The 22,159-nt window shown below is 37.7% G+C and overlaps 1 protein-coding gene across 1 annotated transcript in view; it reads left to right on the top strand.

Moving 5' to 3' along the window:
- Window positions 1-22,159, top strand: part of ADGRG7 (adhesion G protein-coupled receptor G7) — an 85,100-nt gene that overhangs the window by 40,449 nt on the left and 22,492 nt on the right. The window contains 7 exon segments of the mRNA XM_057544940.1: window positions 2-63; window positions 398-553; window positions 2,960-3,072; window positions 13,604-13,803; window positions 13,806-13,946; window positions 14,821-14,917; window positions 21,060-21,215. Coding sequence (XP_057400923.1) covers window positions 2-63; window positions 398-553; window positions 2,960-3,072; window positions 13,604-13,803; window positions 13,806-13,946; window positions 14,821-14,917; window positions 21,060-21,215 — 925 coding nt within the window.

Raw genomic sequence — 22,159 nt, 5'->3', positions numbered from 1 at the left:
CTCAAAGCTGATGAAAATGTGGAAGATCAGAGCACTTCTGTTGAAATGGTCTTTAGTCCAAGGGTGAGTTTTCCTATTAACAGAAATAATTCAGCCCACTCTTGATTACAAAAGCAGGGACAGTTTGGGCAAAAGAAATTCACAGAACAACTCTTTGAAAGATTCTTTGACAGTATTCACTTTAACTGCCCCCCATCCATATTTTTGTAGACTAGCTAAACCCAAAATTAACTACTTTGAATTTTATATCCTTTTTCCTCTCCTCAATCTCTAATGAAGATCCTATGCTTTGTACATATCTAGTTGATTTCTCATATGCTTATCTTGGCCTATTTGATTTTTTCTACCCAATTAAGCATTTTGAAAAATCAGTTGCCATTGTCTTATCAATTCACAGTACAATGAAAAAGAATTACAGCTTCATTCTTATGCCTGTGTCTATTGGAATTTTTCCCTGAAGGATTGGGACACACATGACTGTCACAAAGAAGGAGTCATTGATGGATTCTTGCGCTGCCGCTGCAACCATACTACTAACTTTGCGGTATTGATGGTAAGGGTGTACATGGTAATCTCTTTCCTGACAAGAATTTCCTTACATACGATTTTGGTATGTGCTAAATGGAGATAATTTGGGGGGTTAGTTTACATAGACACTCAACTCAGATTAAATGGAAAAACAGGGAATGGAGTTAGAGGACTAAAAAGGGAAGTGTTGGTAAAGGCAAGTAGAATAGAGTTTTTTGCAATATAGTCTCAGGATAGATGAGTTCAGTACTGTGTATTTAATAATGAGAAGGGAGCCCATGTGCAAAAGAGGAGCTGACAGACTCCACTCAACTAACTCACATGTCAGAAGCATGAAGTTGCTGCAGCCAGAGGTAAGGCTGTATAGCTGTGTGCTGAAGACAGGTTCAGTACATACATAGCTGTGGGTGGGCAGTTTGAATCAGTTACCCAAAGCTTTTTCCATTGTAATCATCTAAGTTACTAAGTTTATGCCAGAAGATATAAGAGGAAAAGCTCTGTAATTCAACTTGTCCCATAATACCTCTGTGTGTGCCGTTTCACTCCAGTGCTACCCTGTACAAGTAACTGGCAACAGCTCTGGTGTGCAGCTGTTTATACACCTCTGAGATTTCTTGGGCTGACCTTTTTAGGAAGACGGGCTTCTGTTTGTTTCACTTCCAGAAACCTATTATTCTGGTGAAAACAAAAATGTTTGTTTATATACTGGATGGAATGTTTTTATATGCAGTGGAATGGGGAGGGATGTAGAGTGTCTTACCCTTACTAAGGGGCTAGTAACACTATGACTCTTCCAAAGAGAAGCAGATGTTTTAATTTTCTAGTAGCTAAGATGTACCCGTATTTGAGAAGCCAATGGAGATCCAGAACGTACTGGTACAACATAGAATATCAAATTATAGAACCTTGCTTTTAAAATATTTTTGAGATAACTATCGTTTTCTTATTTTAATTACCAGATATTTGAAAATTGATTTTGACTATTTATTTTATAACTTGCATTATAGAGAGATCTGCTTTCTCAATCAGAAATGTAAAGATAAAATTTTACCTTTTTTGATATCTTAAGATCATTAGTATTATTGAATAGCTGTGTAAAGCTCAGATTGCTTTACATGTTAAATGATATAGACTATACTGTCATACTTATTTTTCTCCTTTTTTGAAGTCAGACTTTCAGCTATTATAATATCTGAATCTGCCTCAATGCCCACCTACTCATGTTTGTAATTACTTTTGGGTTGCAAAATTAAAAAAAAAAAGCTGATTAGAATTGTATGTAAAGTTTAAGAGCAGATAGACTCTGAGTGTATAGATGATTTCTAAGATCTGAAGATATATGTATTCCATGATTCTTTGTCATCTACTTAGTATACTGCACATAGGAAGTAATGTGAAATGTTTGTTTTATTATTTTTTAAAACAAAGTTTATTTTATTTTTATTTTTTCCCTACTAAAGCAATACATACTCATTGCATACAGAGTGAGTCTACTTACTCAACAGAAATATACTGATATGGAAAAATGTGTATGATATCTTAAAACAGCAGTTTGAAAATAATTTTATTATGTTAACAAACCCCTGTTTATTTGTGCAAAGAGACATAGATAATATTTGTAAGCATCTATAAAAAGGTCATCTCTGGAGAAGAGTAGGATTTCAAGAGGTAGGGTATGATGTGGGGTAGAGGCAGTAAAAAGGAATGTGTGCTTTTTAAAATTATGTTTCTATATTATTTTCATGTTTTATAAATAAGCATATTCAGCTTTTCTAATTTTAACAATTTGAAAAATTAGAAAGTACAGACAAGCAAAAATAATTATGTACGTATATCCTATCCACCCAGTGACCGCCATTATTACCTCTCCAGATTTCTAAGAGTACGTACTCATGTGGAATATATTTTTCTATGACTACATACTAAAAAGCTGGGGTAGATATAGATATATTACATAAAAATTATACCCCCTTTTCCAAAGAAAAATGAAGAGGATCATGTGAATATCTTTCCATGTCCATAAAAATATTTCTGCAACTTTATTTTTAGTACATCAGCTTAGATATGCAGATTTTCCCTTGGATTATAGTTACACATAAAAATAATTTAATGGGTAAATAAAGCAACTCTAGCCAATTTAGATCTAACACAAACAACTTTGATTTTAGACATTGAGGAATAGTATATATGTCTTCCCTAACTGAATTAGTTAGGTAACTGTTCTTAAGCCTCTATTTCATGTAAACTGCTTAGAGATAAGGGGTTGATTTATTTCCTTTTAAAATATCACAGCTTTATATAAAAAAAGACATATCTGGCTATTTTGATCAATATATCTGATTGTTTTAATCAATGTATCTCTTTATGATATTGACTTTCATAGATATTTCAGAATGGTTATTTTAAAATAATGAGTCAACTTATTTTCCAGAGTTTCAAAAAGGAATATAAATATCCTGAATCACTAGATGTATTTTCCACATTTGGAAGCACACTGTCCATTGCTGGTCTGGTTCTCACAATTATATTTCAGGTCAGCACCAGGTAACCTGAAGGGAAGCAGGCTCTTCTCATGAGAGAAATTGCTATCCTGATATTATTTCCTCTCAGCATATTCCCATTAGAATACAGTCTCTTGGAACTGGAAGGGAAATCAGATTTAGTTCAACATACTCATTTTACAAGATACTCAGTCCTGGAGAGACTAAGACATACACACAAATAAATGTATACTTACAAACTGTGGTAAGTGCCTTGAAGGAAAATTACATACCATGTAATTACAAGTTTGTCACATAAAATTAATGTGGTCCCATAGTTCATCAATGCCACAGTTCCTTAGTGTTGAATAGAAGCATAACTGCCAATCTGCATTGGCAAAGAGAGAAACATTGCTAATCAGCAAGTTTTTGAGGATAAAAGTAAATTTTAAACTGCATTAAGGTTTCAAATGGTAAAACTTTTAAAAAAGATTTTGAGAGAGGACCTTCAAGATGGCAGAGGAGTAAGATGTGGAGATCACCTCCCTCCCCACAAATACATCAAAAATACATCTCCATGTGGAACAACTCCTACAGAACACTTACTGAATGCTGGCAGAAGATCTCAGACTTCCCAAAGGCAAGAAACTCCCCCATGTACCTGGGTAGGGCAAAAGAAAAAAGAAAAATCAGAGACAAAAGAATAGGGATGGGACCTGCACCTCTGGGAGGGAGCTGTGAAGGAGGAAAAGCTTCCACACACTAGGAAACCCCTTCACTGGCAGAGATGGGGGGTGGTGGGGGGGAAGCTTTGGAGCCACAGGGGAGAGCGCAGCAACAGGGATGCAGAAGGCAAAGCGGAGAGATTCCCACACAGAGGATCGGTGCCAACCAGCACTCACCAGCCCAGGAGGCTTGTCTGGGGAAGATGGGGGCTGGGAGCTGAGGCTCCGGCTTCAGAGGTCAGATCCCAGGGAGAGGATTGGGGTTGGCTGTGTGAACACAGAATGAAGGGGGCTAGTGCTCCACAGCTAGCCGGGAGGGAGTCCAGGAAAAAATCTGGAACTGCTTAAGAGGCAAGAGACCATTGTTTCCGGGTGCGCGAGGAGAGGGGATTCAGAACACCGCCTAAATGAGCTCCAGAGACAGGCGTGTGCCGTGGCTATCAGCGCGGGCACCAGAGACGGGTATGAAGCACCAAGGCTGCTGCGGCAGCCACCAAGAAGCTTGTGTGCAAGCACAGGTCACTATCCACACCTCCCCTCCCGGGAGCCTGTGCAGCCTGCCACTGCCAGGGTCCCGTGATCCAGGGAGAACTTCCCCGGGAGAAAGCACGGTGCACCTCAGGCTGTTGCAACATCATGTTGCCCTCTGCCGCTGCAGGCTTGCCCCACATTCTGAACCCCTCCCTCCTCCTGGCCTGAGTGAGCCACAGCTCCCTAATCAGTTGCTACTTTAAGCCCGTCCTGTCTCAGCAAAGAACAGACACCCTCAGGTGACCTACACACACAGGGAGGGCCAAATCCAAAGCTGAAACCCAGGAGCTGTGCGAACAAAGAAGAGAAAGGGAAATTTCTCCCAGCAGCCTCAGGAACAGTGGATTAAATCTCCACAGTGAACTTGATGTACCCTGCATCTGTGGAATATCTGAATAGACAACGAATCATCCCAAAATTGAGGCGGTGGACTTTGGGAGTAACTGTAGACTTGGGGTTTGCTTTCTGCATCTAATTTGTTTCTGGTTTTATGTTTATCTTAGTTTAGTATTTAGAGCTTATTATCTTGGTAGATTTGTTTATTGATTTGGTTGCTCTCTCTTTTTTTAAATATATATATATATATTTTCCTTTTTCTCTTTTGTGTGATTTTGTCTGTATAGCTTTGCTTTTACCATTTGTCCTAGGGTTCTGTCTGTCCTTTTTTTTATTATTATACTTTTTAGCACTTGTTATCATTGGTGGATTTGTTTATTGGCTTGGTTGCCCTCTTCTTTCTTTTTTTTAATTTTTTATTTTTAATAATATTTTTTAATTTTTATTTTAATAACTTTATTTTATTTATTTATTTATTTTCTTTTTATTTCTCCCTTTTCTTCTGAGCTGTGTGGCTGACAGGGTCTTGGTGCTCCAGCCAGGTGTCAGGCCTGTGCCTCTAAGGTGAGAGAGCCAAGTTCAGGACATTGGACCACCAGAGACCTCCTGGCCCCACTTAATATCAAATGGGGAAAGCTCTCCCAGAGATATCCATCTCAGTGCTAAGACCCAGCTCCACTCAATGACCAGCAAGCTACAGTGCTGGACACCCCATACCAAACAGCAAGACAGGAACACAACCCCACCCATTAGCAAAGAGCCTGCCTAAAATCATAATAAGTTCACAGACACCCCAAACCACACCACTGGACGCAGTGCTGCCCACCAGAAAGAAAAGATCCAGCCTCATCCACCAGAACACAGGCACCAGCCCCCTCCACCAGGAAGCCTATAAAACCCACTGAACCAAACTTACCCACTGGGGGCACACACCAAAAAAAATGGGAATTATGAACCTGCAGCCTGCAAAAAGGAGACCCCAAAATGCAGTAAGTTAAGCAAAATGAGAAGGCAGAGAAATACACAGCAGATGAAGGAGCAAGGTAAAAACCCACCAGACCAAACAAATGAAGAGGAAATAGGCAGTCTACCTGAAAAAGAAGTCAAATTAATGATAGTAAAGATGATCCAAAATCTTGGAAATAGAATGGAGGAAATACAAGAAACGTTTAACAAGGACCTAGAAGAACTAAGGAGCAAACAAACAATGATGAACGACACAATAAATGAAACTAAAAATTCTCTAGAAGGAATCAATAGCAGAATAACTGGGGCAGAAAAATGGGTAAGTGACATGGAAGACAAAATAGTGGAAATTGCTACTGCAGAGCAGAACAAAGAAAAAAGAATGAAAAGACTTGAGCACAGTCACAGAGACCTCTGGGACAACATTAAATGTACCATCATTCGAATTATAGGGGTCCCAGAAGAAGAGAAAAAGAAAGGGACTGAGAAAATATTTGAAGAGATTATAGTTGAAAACTTCCCTAATATGGGAAAGGAAATAGTCAATCAAGTCCAGGAAGCACAGATAGTCCCATACAAGATAAATCCAAGGAGAAACATGTCAAGACACATATTAATCAAACTATCAAAAATTAAATACAAAGAAAAAATATTAAAAGCAGCAAGGGAAAAGCACCAAATAACATGCAAGGGAATCCCCATAAGGTTAACAGCTGATTTCTCAGCAGAAACTCTGCAAGTCAGAAGGGAGTGACAGGACATATTTAAAGTGATGAAAGGGAAAAACCTACAACTAAGATTCCTCTACCCAGCAAAGATCTCATTCAGATTCAAAGGAGAAATTAAAACCTTTAGAGACAAGCAAAAGTTAAGAAAATTCAGCACCACAAAACCAGCTTTACAACAAATGCTAAAGGAAATTCTCTAAGCAGGAAACACAAGAGAAGGAAAAGACCTACAATAACAAACCCAAAACAATCAAAAAAATGGTAATAGGAACATACATATTGATAATTACCTTAAATGTAAGTGGATTAAATGCTCCAACCAAAAGACATAGACTGGCTAAATGGATACAAAAACAAGACCCGTATATATGCTGTCTACAAGAGACCCACTTCAGACCTAGGGACACATGCAGATTGAAAGGGAGGGGATGGAAAAAGATATTCCTTGCAAATGGAAATCAAAAGAAAGCTGGAGTAGCAATTCTCATATCAGGCAAAATAGACTTTAAAATAAAGACTATTACAAGAGACAAAGAAGGACACTACAAAATGATCAGGGATCAATCCAAGAAAAAGATATAACAATTGTAAATATATATGCACCCAACAGAGGAGCACCTCAATATATAAGGCAAATACTAACAGCCATAAACGGGGAAATCAACAGTAACACAGTATTATTCGGGGACTTTAACACCCCACTTTTACCAATGGACGGATCATCCAAAATGAAAATAAATAAGGAAACACAAGCTTTAAATGATACATTAAATAAGATGGACTTAATTGACATTTATAGGACATTCTATCCAAAAGCAACAGAATACACTTTCTTCTCAAGTGGTCATGGAACATTCTCCAGGATAGATCATATCTTGGGTCACAAATCAAGCCTTGGTAAATTTAAGAAAATTGAAATCGTATCAAGTATCTTTTCTGACCACAACGCTATGAGACTAGATATCAATTACAGGAAAAATTCTGTAAAATACAAACACATGGAGGCCAAACAATACACTACTAAATAACCAAGAGATCACTGAAGAAATCAAAGAAGAAATCAAAAAATACCTAGAAACAAATGACAATGAAAACACCACTACCCAAAGCCTATGGGATGCAGCAAAAGCCATTCTAAGAGGGACGTTTACACCAATACAATCCTACCTCAAGAAACAAGAAACATCTCGGACTTCCCTAGTGGCACAGTGGTTAAGAATCTGCCTGCCGGTGCAGGGGACGTGGGTTAGAGCCCTAGTCTGGGAGGATCCCACATACCGTGGAGCAGCTAAGCCTGTGTGCCACAACTACTGAGCCTGCGTGCCATAACTGCCAAAGCTTGAATGCCTAGAGCTGGTGCTCCACAACAAGAGAAGCCACCGCAATGAGAAGCCTGTGCACCACAACAAAGAATAGCCCCTGCTTGCCGCAACTAGAGCTAGCCCGTGTGCAGCAACGAAGACACAACATAGCCAAAAAAAAAAAAGAAGAAACAAGAAACATCTCAGAAAACACCCTAACCTTACACCTAAAGCAAATAGAGAAAGAAAAACAAAACCCCCTAAAGTTAGCAGAAGGAAAGAAATCATAAAGATCAGATCAGAAATAAAAGAAAAAGAAATGAATGAAATGATAGCAAAGATCAGTAAAACTACAAGCTGGTTCTTTGAGAAGATAAACAAAATTGATAAACCATTAGCCAAAATCATCAAGAAAAAAAGAAGACTCAAATCAATAGAATTAGAAATGAAAAAGGAGAAGTAACAACTGACACTGCAGAATTACAAAGAATCATGAGAGATTACTACAAGCAACTATATGCCAGTAAAATGGACAACCTGGAAGAAATGGACAAATTCTTAGAAAAGCACAACCTTCTGAGACTGAACCAGGAAGAAATAGAAAATATAAACAGACCAATCAGAAGCCCTGAAATTGAAACTGTGATTAAAAATCTTCCAACAAACAAAGGCCCAGGACCAGATGGCTTCACAGGTGAATTCTATCAAACATTTAGAGAAGAGCTAACACCTATCCTTCTCAAACTCTTCCAAAATATAGCAGAGAGAGGAACACTCCCAAACTCATTCTACAAGGCCACCATCACCCAGATACCAAACCCAGACAAAGATGTCACAAAAGAAGAAAACTACCGGCCAATATCACTGATGAACATAGCTGCAAAAATCCTCAACAAAATACTAGCAAACAGAATCCAGCAGCACATTAAAAGGATCATACACCATGATCAAGTGGGGTTTATCCCAGGAATGCAAGGATTCTTCAATATATGCAAATCAATCAACGTGATACACCATATCAACAAATTGAAGGAGAAAAACCATATGATCATCTCAATACATGCAGAAAATGCTTTCAACAAAATTGAACACCCATTTATGATAAAAACCCTCCAGACAGTAGGCAGAGAGGGAACTTACCTCAACATAATAAAGGCTATATATGACAAACCCACAGCCAACATCGTTCTCAATGGTGAAAAACTGAAACCATTTCCTCTAAGATCAGGAACAAGACAAGGTTGCCCACTCTACCACTGTTATTCAACATAGTTTTGGAATTTTTAGCCACAGCAATCAGAGAACAAAAAGAAATAAAAGAAATACAAATTGGAAAAGAAGTAAAGCTGTCACTGTTTGCAGATGAGATGATACTATACATAGAGAATCCTAAAGATGCTACCAGAAAACTACTAGAGCTAATCAATGAGTTTGGTAAAGTAGCAGGATACAAAATTAATGCACAGAAATCTCTTGCATTCCTATACACTAATGATGAAAAATCTGAAAGAGAAATTAAGGAAACACTACCATTTACCATTGCCACAAAAAGAATAAAATACCTAGGAATAAACCTACCTATGGAGACAAAAGACCCGTATGCAGAAAACTATAAGACAATGATGAAAGAAATTAAAGATGATACAAACAGATGGAGAGATATACCATGTTCTTGGATTGGAAGAATCAACACTGTGAAAATGACTATACTACCCAAAGCAATCTACAGATTCAATGCAATCCCTATCAAAATACCAATGGCAATTTTCACAGAATTAGAACAAAGAATTTCACAATTTGTATGGAAACACAAAAGACCCTGAATAGCCAAAGGAATCTTGAGAAAGAAAAACGGAGCTGGAGGAATCAGGCTCCCTGACTTCAGACTATACTACAAAGCTACAGTAGTCAAGACAGTATGGTACTGGCAGAAAAACAGAAATATAGATCAATGGGATGGGATAGAAAGCCCAGAGATAAACCCACGTACATATGGTCACCTTATTTTTGAAAAAGGAGGCAAGAATATACAATGGAGAAAAGACAGCCTCTTCAATAAATGGTGCTGGGAAAACTGGACAGCTACATGTAAAAGAATGAATTTAGAACACTCCCTAACACCATACACAAAAATAAACTCAAAATGGATTAAAGACCTAAATGTAAAGCCAGACACTATAAAACTCTTAGAGGAAAACATAGGCTGAATGCTCTATGACATAAATCACAGCAAGATCCTTTTTGACCCACCTCTTAGAGGAATGGAAATAGAAACAAAAATAAACAAATGGGACCTAATGAAACTTAAAAGCTTTTGCACAGCAAAGGAAACCATAAACAAGACAAAAAGACAACCCTCAGAATCGGAGAAAATATTTGCCAACGAAGCAACTGACAAAGGATTAATCTCCAAAATTTACAAGCAGCTCATGCAGCTCAATATCAAAAAAACAAACAACCCAATCCAAAAATGGGCAGAAAACCTAAACAGACATTTCTCCAAAGAAGATATACAGATGGCCAAGAAACACATGAAAGGATGCTTAACATCACTAATCATTAGAGAAATGCAAATCAAAACTACAGTGAGGTATCACCTCACACCGGTTAGAATGGGCATCATCAGAAAATCTACAATGAATGCTGGAGAGGGTGTGGAGAAAAGGTAACCCTCTTGCACTGTTGGTGGGAATGTAAATTGATATAGCCACTATGGAGAACAGTATGGAGGTTCCTTAAAAAACAAAAATAGAACTACCATATGACCCAGCCATCCCACTACTGGGCATATACCCTGAGAAAACCATAATTCAAAAAGAATCATGTACCACAATGTTCATTGCAGCTCTATTTACAATAGCCAGGACATGGAAGCCACCTAAGTATCCATCGACAGATGAATGGATAAAGAAGATGTGGCACATATATACAATGGAATATTACTCAGCCATAAAAAGAAACGAAATTGAGTCATTTGTAGTGAGGTGGATGGACCTAGAATCTGTCATACAGAGTGAAGTAAGTCAGAAAGAGAAAAACAAATACCATATGCTAACACATGTATATGGAAACTAAAGAAAAAAATGTATTCTCACCTGGTTTTTCCTCGCAAACTCAAGATGTATCATAATGCTTCTTTCCTTCAGAATTATTTCTCTCTAATAAATTCCTTCACAACTGTTTTCTCAGATGTGTAGATTCAGGAATTTTTTGTTCTAAAGGTATTGCCATTTAAACATTTTTTCCTGAAGTTTTATTTAGAAAAATTAAAAGTCTATAGAAATGTTGAAAGAGACTAAGTGAACACCCAAATATCCTTCACCTGGATTCACCAGTTGTTAATATTTTGCTTTCTCTCTTTTCCTATTTTTTCCTGATATTTTGAAAGTAAGTTGTAAACATCATGACTGTCATCTCCAAATTCTTCAAGCATGTATGCATCTCCTAAAAACAAGGGCACTCCTACATAGTATAATATTATTATCCTCACTCAGAATATTTAACTCAAGAATTTAACATTAATATGTTTTCATGTTAATGTCCTTATTCAGATTTCTCCAGCTGTTCCAATTATGTCCATTTTAGCTGTCCCCCCCCCCAATTTATTTAGTAATTGTGTCTCTTTAGTTGTCTTTAGCCTAGAATAATTCCTCTGCTTTTTAAATTTGTTTGTTTTGGTCTTTCATGACATTAAAACATTTGAAGTGTTCAGGTTAGTTATTTTATAGAAGGTAGAATATTCTACAATATAAAATTTCTCTGAAATTTTCCAATGATTAGATACAGGTTACATTTTTTTGATGAGAATTCTAATCATTAAGTCTTTTTCATTGTGGCCCAGCAAGAAGTGCATGATGTCAGTTTGTCCCGTTATTGCTGTGTCATTTGCTTCCTTGTTTAAAATAGTGTCTGGTAGATTTCTATACTGTAAAGTCTCAATTTTTCCCTTTGTAAATAATAGGCAATCCATGCAGTGAAACTTGGAGACTGTGTGAATATTCTGTTCCCCAACTTTTACTCAGTGGTTTTGGTATTCACTGATGATCCTAACTGGTATATATGATTACACTGGTGGGTGAATGATGATCTCTAATCTATAATTCCTTCTATATTTAGTCACTATATTACTTTGGAAAGAAGTGTACTCTCCAGTGCAGCTGCAGGGAGTCCTTTCATGTTGTTTTTTCATGTCCCTGTCAGTTTATAAGCGTTTCCTTATTTAAGGCACAGCAAGATGGTCCAGGTACATCTTTCACTTTTTCTGCCCTATACTTAGAATAAGCCATTTGTCCAAAGAGCCAGAATTATTTTTGATTCTTTTCTTTACCTTTCACACTTAATGAGTCTCTTGCCCTTCGTTTAAAATTTTTACACTGAGTGTTTACTATGTGCCAAGCAACATGTGAGGAGGTAAATACAAAACTATGAACAAGACATATAAACTCCCCTCTCCCTTGGAATTTACATTCTCGGGGGAAAGACAGACGTTGTACAAATATATACAGAAATAAATATATAATTACAAATTGTGGTAAGTGCCTTGAAGGAAAATTACATGCCATGTAATTATGTCTGTCATGTAAAGTGAAATGGCTCTTATATCTGTCTTTTCATTTGTAAAGACACTTGAACAGACAGTTATTTGGTTCCATGTGAATAAGTTGTGGTAGCTGCGTAACTATTGGTTTGACCAAAAAGTTCGTCTGGGTTTTTCTGTAAGATGGCACGGAAAAACCAGAATGAACTTTTTGGCCAACCCGATAGTTTCTTTGCATAAAATCTCACGCCTTCCAATTGTCATCATATTTGTGTGTGTGTGTGTGTGCGTGTCCTCTATCAACTTGTTTTTAGCAGTTTTGCTGTCATAGATGATATATATATTATATATTTCTGTGCATATAATAAAAATGCACAGAATATAGTAATATACAGAAGACCCATTTGAAAATAGCCTATTTGAAAATAGCCTGTTCTCTCTGTAGATAATTTATGTTTGAAATTGGAGAAAAATTAAAAACGAACTTTACTTTTATATAAATGGATTCTTTTGAATGCTTTTTGCATTTCTGCTCATTAAACCTTTCAGAAGACTTAAAATAAAGTTTTGAATTATCCGGAAAATCTCAACTAAAATATCATGAGGATGGACAGAGTTCTGTTTTAATATAAGCTTTTTATTCAGTGTGGGAATCCAAAGACTAAGAATGACCATGGTGGAATGTTATGGTAGTACCATAAAGGATATATAATTAGCAAACAGATTTGTTCATCAAATTCTGAGACATTAGAAATAGAGAAGTTCTTGAACATGTTAGAACTTTAAGCACATTAATAGTGAAATACTTATTTCAAGATGCCTTATAAACTGAAAAATTCATAAGGATCTAGATGGTAGTGAATGGAAATTTTATAACTTTCTTTAATACTGGGCTGTGTACCGTAATATACAGAGACCTGTGATATGTCGTGAGTTTCAAAGAGAACTTGGTTCTACACCCACAAATTATATCTTCAGATGAAGGAACAGTCCTTGGGCATGTTTTACATTAGAAGACCTTGTTGTGGGCCATAGAAGTATAAACATATTGTGGATGCTAAGCACCACTGTCTGATGGATAAGTTGGCCCTGGCTGCCAGGCCTTCTGCTGCATTCTGTTATTTATATCAAGTCACTGGACAGCCCTGGATGGGGCTACACGGGGCATAAACTCCAGGACGTAGAGTTCACAGGAGGGCTTCTCTGGAAAACATCTATCACCTTGGATTAAAAGACAGGTTCAAGAAAGGAGGTATCAACATGTTTTCTCAAACTCACTTTGTGAGATTCAGGTAAGAAGAGAGAATGTTTGTCTGGTGTAGTTGGTAAGGTCCATTTACCAGCTGGCCCACTGGGCTATGAGCTAGATTTACAGTGGGTAATAATATTCTTTTGTTCCCTCATGATTTCACTGGAGTTTATTTTTTGTAGTTGTTTTGTTTATTAATTATATTTATTTATTTATCTTCAGGAAAGTCAGAAAAACCTCAGTAACCTGGGTATTGGTCAATCTGTGCACATCAATGTTGATTTTCAACCTCCTTTTTGTGTTTGGAATCGAAAACTCCAATAAGAACTTAAAGACAAGTCATAGTGACACTGATAATACTGACTTCAGTAATAATGAAATGTCCAGACAAGACACCGTTGTCATCTTGAATCCCACATGCACGCGATTATCTTGCTGCACTATTTTGTGTTAGTGACATTTACCTGGATGGGACTCAGTGCTGCCCAGCTCTATTTCCTTCTTATTAGGACCATGAAGCCTCTTCCTCAGCATTTCATTCTTTTCATCTCTTTAATTGGATGGGGTAAGTGTTTGCTTCTCCACTTACTCAGGAATTTAATTTTGTTGAAATCATTTAATTTAAACAAACACCGATTGAAGACCTAATAGTACAAGGCCTTGTGGTAGGGGAGATGGAAAATCCAGCAATCACTAGGAGTGCCTTCTGTCTAGTGAAGGAGTGTCTTCTCCTGTGAAGAAGGCAGATGTTATCAAAGCAGCTATACTAGATACATCATGAGCTAACTTCAAGATGTTCATTTCCTTTAACATCTCTATTTATTTGACTTGAGATTTAGACCACATATAAACTTCCTAGCTACTTTATTTTTTTTTTTGTAAATTAACTTTCTCTTTTTTTGAATTTTATTTTATTTTTTAAAATACAGCAGCTTCTTATTAGTTATCTATGTTATACATATTAGTGTATATATGTCAATCCCAGTTTCCCAATTCATCCCACCACTCTGCTGACCCTGCTTTTCCTAGCTACTTTAAAAGAAATGTTTCAAGACAATCAGAGTGACTCTTTTAAGAAAAATAATTTGGAAAATTTAATGAGTTCCAACAAAGGAGAGTTGTTTTCGTGTTATCTAAATTTAAATTTATTCAAGTGAAAGAGGAATTAGACCATTTAAGAGTGGAAATTGTGGTAAGAGTTACAAAGAAATCAGAAATAGTATAGGATTGATATGTATAGCCAACACTGATAGGGAAAAGAAAACACAGAAAAACTATGTCTACTGTTGACCTACATCTGTAGGATCATTTAGTACACTGTCTATAGTGGAAAGAACAATACATCCTGAGAAAGGTCAGGTGTATAATTCATTCATGTTCCTTTATAATTAATCCCAGTCTTGGGTAAATTATTAATTCTATGACTCTTTATCACATAGGAGTCCCGGCTATAGTGGTAGCTGTGACAGTGGGAATTATTTATTCTCAGAATGGGAATAATTCACAGTGGGAGTTAGACTACCGGCGAGAGGAAATGTAAGTTTATATTTTTTTAAATGTCCATTTCTTTGATATGAGTGTAACTATTCAATGACATTGAGTCCAAGTGTCACTGTAATATGCATCTCACTTTATAATTGTCATATTATAACTGTGTATTTCAAATTCTCAAAGAACACAGTATATTTTAAATATGGTGACATGAAAATTTCCTATGATAAACCCTTTCATAAAGCAAGTAATTGTCTTCTAAATTTATAAATGTGAACTTTTTTAATATTAAATTTGTCTTCTTTGATTAAGTCTGAAAATCACAGGACACAGGAAATGTGATCCTTAGTAACCCCTTATCTTAGTTTTCTCATCTAGAAAATGGGAATAACAATAATAGTAATACCTGCTCTGGGGTTACTATGAAGGGTCAAGCAAGTGTGAAAACATTTTCACACTTGAAACTGTTTGAAGCGCAGTATCCATGAAAGTGCTTGAAGAGCACTATCCATGCTTATGAACCAATTCTATGTTGATATGGTTATAATGAGTATTTCATGATGATTTCTCACCCATAAATTCTCCCTGTGACTCCAGCATGAAAAATTAACTGTCAATAATGGAAGTACCTGAATGCATAGTATTTGCCTTCCATGTGGGGAGAGTAAGAAAGCGGGGCTGAACTCTATGTGTATTTCTGCTACCAAATGGCAACTGCTCTTTAATTTATCTTCCCTTCTTATTTTGTAAATTCAACCATTCTGATCCCTGGATTCGGCCTTAAGTCCCAAACCAACTCAAATCAAAACAAAACTCTTGGAAATGTGCAAGTATACCCAAGGGAAGGCTGTGGTGTCAGAGTGCTTACCTATTTCCAGGGCTGACCATGACCAAGTGTAGAATAGGGAGCTAACTGCCTGGCTTGATTTTAGGAGCCATATACTCTAGGCACTATTTTCTCTGTTTAATTGGGATTAAATATCTTTTAATGAGTTTTAAAATTTTAATTGCACAATTAGATATCAGGAGTAAAATGCAAATATCTCATGGGAGAGGTAATTCACCTCAAATTGCATTATTATTAATTTCCTATCCTAACCCAGCCACAGGGCTAGACCTACTCCTACAGAAGTCTTCAGTAGAAAGAAGCCTGCTGTCTTAAATTTAGTCACACCAAGATGTAAATAATTGAGAGCAGATTCTTTCCTGAGTACAGTATTAGATGTTAGGGAAGACACTAGGTAACTGATAGTAAGAGTTGGGAAGAGGGGAAAGGATGTGTAACATGAATATCAGCTACATCTTGGACCCTTATCCCCCACTTTCCACCCTATACACACACATCAAGGCTCACATTTCTTCAGGATATATTTAGAAAGAGGAGGGACTTTTTTGGGTTTTCTTGAGTTATCTTCCCAGAAGTTGCTCCTCAATATATCATACTCCCTGTCCCCCCACCATGGCTCCCAGTTCTGCCAGTCACACCCAAAACCCCTAACCCAGTTCCCTTGATGTACTGCTATCTCTGCCAGGACCCAGTTAAGGGGCGACTGCAGGGCAGGCCACACTCCTATTTAATGCTCTATCCCCCAAATCTCTGTCCCACCATATAGGCTGTTTCACACTTCCCTGAAGGGTTGAGGTAACCACTGGGAAATTATAATGCATGAGGAAGAATTTTCTGGAAGCATATGCTATATCTTCTACAGCTGTCTTTTCCCGTTTCATGACAAAATCACCAAGGAGTTAAACGCTTCATCTGAGGTTCACCTATGATGCTCTCCAGACCTCAGGTTCATAGCTGTTTGTCAGATGCAACCTTGACCTTGTGACTCTCCAATCTCAATTCTAGAAATCCCACTCCTACAAGGGTTAGTCTGCATGGAGGATCCATCTGTCTCCTCAGCAGTCTATTTTTCAAAATCTGGGTGATTAGATTCAGAATAACTAAGGGAGAGGCTCATGAGAACAAATCCAGCGTGACTATCTCTCCAAGTAATACAAAGGATGGAGGAGGTGAGGAGGTGTCCCTTCCCAGTGCATACCTCCTCATGGCCACAGGCATCCAAGCCTGTTCCCCATCCAGGTCTCCCCATCTGTGTGAGGTAACTGAGGAACCTTACAGACATTTGTATGCATACACACACAGATCTATAGTACAAATAGTAATACTTAGAAATTGTGTTGTCTAAAGTTTAAATAACTCATGACTCATACAGATAAAGATAAATATTTGTCTAAATTGTTTCATAATTTGTAAGTCTGTCTTTATCTGATAGAGTTGGATATTCATTTTCTTTCTCTATCCTGTCTTCCCCTTTTAAACTGCTGAGAAATCAACTCTCAACCTTATGGGGGTTCCCTTGTATGTTGTTTGTCATTTTTCCTTTGCTGCTTTCAATAATTTTTCTTTGTCTTTAATTTTTGCCAGTTTGATTAATGTGTGTCTCGGCATGTTTATCCTTGGGTTTATCCTGTATGGGACTCTCTGTGCTTCCTGGACTCGGGTGGCTATTTCCTTTCCCATGTTAGGGAAGTTTTCGACTATAATCTTTTCAAATATTTTCTCTGGTCCTTTCTCTCTCTCTTCTCCTTCTGGGACCCCTATAATATGAATGTTGGTGCGTTTGTTGTCCCAGAGGTCTCTTAGGCTGTCTTCATTTCTTTTCATTCTTTTTTCTTTATTCTGTTCTGCAGCAGTGATTTCCACCATTCTGTCTTCCAGGTCACTAATCCATTCTTCTGTCTCAGTTATTCTGCTATTGATTCCTTCTAGTGTATTTTTCAATTCAGTTATTGTATTGTTCATCTCTGTTTGTTTGTTCTTCAATTCTTCTAGGTTTTGTTAAACATTTCTTGCATTTCCTCGATTCTTTCCTCCATCCTTTTTCTGAGGTCCTGGATCATCTTCACTATCATTATTCTGAATTCTTTTTCTGGAAGGTTGCCTATCTCCACTTCATTTAGTTGCTGTTCTGGGGTTTTATCTTGTTCCTTCATCTAGGACATAATCCTCTGCCTTTTCATTTTGTCTGTCTTTCTGTGATTGTGGTTTTTGTTCTGCAGGCTGCAGGATTGTAGTTCTTCTTGCTTCTGCTGTCTGCCCTCTGGTGGATGAGGCTATCTAAGAGGCTTGTGCAAGCTTCGTGATGGGAGGGACTGGTGGTAGGTAGAGCTGGGTGTTGCTCTGGTGGGCAGAGCTCAGTAAAACTTTAATCCATTTGTCTGCTGAAGGGTGGGGCTGTGTTCTCTCCCTGTTGGTCATTTGGCCTGAGGCGACCCAGCACTGGAGACTACAGGCTCTTTGGTGGGGCTAATGGTGGACTTTGGGAGGGCTCACACCAAGGAGTACTTCCCAGAACTTCTACTGCCAGTGTCCTTGTCCCCATGGGGGGCCACAGCCACCCCCTGCCTTTGCAGGAGACCCTCCAACACTAGCAGGTAGGTTGGTTCAGTCTCCTATGGAGTCACTGCTCCTTCCCCCTGGGTCCTGGTATGTACAAGATTTTGTGTGTACCCTCCAAGAGTGAAGTCTCTGTTTCCCTCAGTCCTGTTGAAGTCCTGCAGTCAAATCCTGCCTGACTGCAAAGTCCAATTCTCTGGGGATTCCTCCTCCCGTTGCTGGACCCCCAGGTTGGGAAGCCTGATGTGGGGCTCAGAACCTTCACTCCAGTGGGTGGACTTCTGTGGTATAATTGTTCTCCAGTTTGTGAGTCGCCCACGCAATGGTTATGGGATTTGATTTTATTGTGATTGTGCCCCTCCTATCATCTTATTTTGGCTTCTCCTTTGTCTTTGGATGTGGGGTATCTTTTTTTGGTGAGTTCCAGTGTTTTCCTGTAAATGATTGTTCAGCAGTTCGTTGTGATTCTGGTGCTCTTGCAAGAAGGAGTGAGTGCACCTCCTTCTACTCCACCATCTTGAACCAATCTCCTCCTTTTCATTTTTAAAATTCATTACAGAGATCTGAAATCATCCCAATTTCCTTCTAGGTCATTCAGATTAGAAATATGATTTCTAATAATTTAAATTGTAACAACATTCCAATGCAAAACAGCTTAGAAATCCTTTGGCATGTATAATAATGGTGTTTACCTACAAGGGAAAGAAAACAGACATTAATTGATTGCCAAATATATACCAGGGCTTCTCACATTATTTTGTTAATACCCTACTGCCTACCTGATACCTTCACTTGGCTGGACAAGTGATGGGACGTCTCCTGGTCTTCCCTCCCAAACCTGCTCTTCTCATCATCTTCCCCAACTCAGTTGACAGTAATTCCATCCTTCCAGATACTCAAGCCAAAGATTTGGAGTCACTCTTAACTCTCCTATATCTCCCATCTAACCTATCAATAAATCCTTTTGCTTTACTTTTAAAAAATATATATATTTATTTATTTGGCTGCGCTGGGTCTTAGTTGCAGCACGTGGGATCTTCACTGTGGCATGAATGATCTTAGTTGAATCTTTAGTTGCCACATGCAGGCTTTTAGTCATGGCATGTGGAATCTAGTTTCGTGATGAGGGATCGAACCCAGGCCCCCTACATTGGGAGCGTGGAGTCTTAACCACTGGACCACCAGGGAAGTCCCCTTTTGTTTTACTTTTAAACATATCTAGAATCAGACTATTTCTCAACATCTCCTCTCCCTGGTTCCAAGCCACCTGATTGTTGCAGTAGACCCCTAGCTGATCTCCTCCTTTGGTATGTGCTCTTCTTTTATCCCTGCATCTAGCTAAAGTAATACTTTTAAAACTAAAGACAGAGCATGTTAAGTTTCTCCTTCTTGCCAAGAGTACATGCAGTCACCTATAAAGCCCTGACATAATTTGCATCTTTTTACTAATCCCATCTACTTACATACTCTGTTCTAGCCACACTGGCCTCTTTGCTTAAGCTCTCAACTCAGAGCCTTTGCACTTGCTGTTCCCTCTGTCTAGAACACCCTTCCCCCTCATCTACTTCAGATCAAATATTTTTTTCCATAAGGATTTTCCTGACCACTCTATTTAAAATGAAACATTTCCTCCCCTGGTCCCCCAGGCATACACACAGACACACAGACACACATATACATATACATAGTAATACCTACCCTCATTACCTGCTTTATTTTTCTTCACAGCACTTGTTAACTTCTGTTATGGTATATATCTTATTAATTCATTAGTTTTATTTATTTTCTGCATTAGAATAAATTCACTAAAGAAAGGCATTTTGGTTTTTCATTCACTGCTAATATCTTGGTATCTAGAACAATGTCTGGCACATAGCATGTACTCTGTAAATACTTATTAAATGAATGAATTTATTCTTACAACAATGCCAGGAGATGATTACTACACTTCACAGACGAGAAAAAAAATACCACCAAAACTACCACCGACAATAACAAAAAGACAAAAACAAAAACAGACGCAATGAGGTTAAAGAACTATTCAAATATTTTTTAAACATTAAACTTTAAAAAATGCCTATTAATAAGAGACAGTTTAAATAATTTATGGTATAATGAAATAATGGAATAATATGCAGCCATAAAAAATCATGAGGATAATCTTTATATTCTGATATGGAATGATCTCCAAGATGTGTTTTTAAGTAAGGTATAGAAGTATCATGTTATCCTTTGCTTCAGAATCAGGAAAAAATATACATTTGCTGGTGTATGCATAGTCTAAATCTGGAAGAATACACAAGAAACATTGAATACCGCCGGAGATAAAAACTAGGTGAGTAGGGATAGTTGTAGGAGGGGTCTTGTCTCTCTATGATGATTTGTACCTTTAAAATTTTGAGCCATCTGAGTGTGCTACATAGTCAAAAAGAAAATTAAACAGTAACTTAACTAAAGTCAGAAACCTAGTAAGTGACAGACAGTGACATTTATATTCAGGACTGGCTAACTCAAAAGCCCACTTTCTTTCCACTAGCCCATACTGTCTCACAGAGAAATTTGGCAGAATCAATGCATTTAATTTTTCTACTTGGTTGAATTCTTGAAAATCATCTCCAATATATAGAAGGCAAAGAGATATTGACTTTTAGCAAGTCTTTCAGTCGAGTGAATGTCAATGGTGTGAACAGCATAGAGAAGAGTTTGTATACCTTTCTTTCTGCTGAAATCATTTCTTTTCTCTGCTTTCTTAGTCTGCTGAAATCATTTCTTTTCTCTCCACAGCTGCTGGCTGGCAACTCAAGAAAGCAGTGGTTTGATAACAAGTCCATTGTTGTGGTCATTCATCATACCTATGATCATTATCCACATCAGCAATGTTGTTATATTTATTGTCATTGTAGTCAAAGTGCTGTGGAAGAATAATCAGAATCTGAAGAGGTAAGATTCCCAATGAATCAGAAGCTGGAAGGCATGGCTCATCTAGCACTAAATATAGCACAGGAATACATCCACAGCTCCTAGAAGAGTTTTCAGATTTGGGGGAAATGGCAAGGATATGTGGTTTGCAGGACAGATTTTCTCTTAAACTTTGTCTCAGAAGGTGGATCTTCTCATCTTCCAAGATCAAGACTACAACGTGAGTCTATTGCATTACCTAAGATACTTTTGTGCTGTATGAGCCCAACTAAAAACCCAACCCAAAGACATCAAGAAAAAACATTTATCCCCCAATCCCAAATATTCATGAAATCAGATTTGAATAATTAAAAATATGAGAGGGTTGTGAGTAGATGCTGGCAACTGTATTTTCATTTTAGAAACTAGTAACTGTAGGTTATATTTTACATGTGTTACCTGAATCACATAATAGCTTTAAAGTTTTAAAAATTAGTTGCAAACATATAAAAATTGGAACATCGGGCAACATTGGGCCCACATTCCCTGCAGATGGGGCGTGTGCTCTCTGGTTTATCAGTTCCCATGTGAACTGCTTCTTTCCTCTCCGTAACTTTTCTGACCCCAATAAGCATTTTCATTGTCATCACTAATATACAGAAAGAGCTTTCAGTTGGAGAGACAAAGAACAGAAACTATTAAACACATAGACTCCCGCCAACTCCACATCCCACAGCATGAATTGGTTAGAACACAGTGTTAATGAGGCTGTGAATTCAGGCTTAATTCTACAAGACTCTTCTTAACCCAAGTAGACTTACTGTAAGTACATCTGTGAACTTTGTTGGTCACCATATAGATCCATTTTGAATGAACAGATGGGTGAAAACAGCCATCATTAGTGGGAATGTAATCTTAAACGTGTACTTTACCAATCAAGAGTATCATCTTTCCTATATGGATGATAACCCATATTGAAGGGAAAT

Source organism: Balaenoptera acutorostrata, chromosome 4, assembly GCF_949987535.1.
Source record: "Balaenoptera acutorostrata chromosome 4, mBalAcu1.1, whole genome shotgun sequence".
In the NCBI taxonomy this organism is placed as follows: Eukaryota; Metazoa; Chordata; class Mammalia; order Artiodactyla; family Balaenopteridae; genus Balaenoptera; species Balaenoptera acutorostrata.
This window is presented reverse-complemented; position numbering and strand designations above follow the sequence as displayed.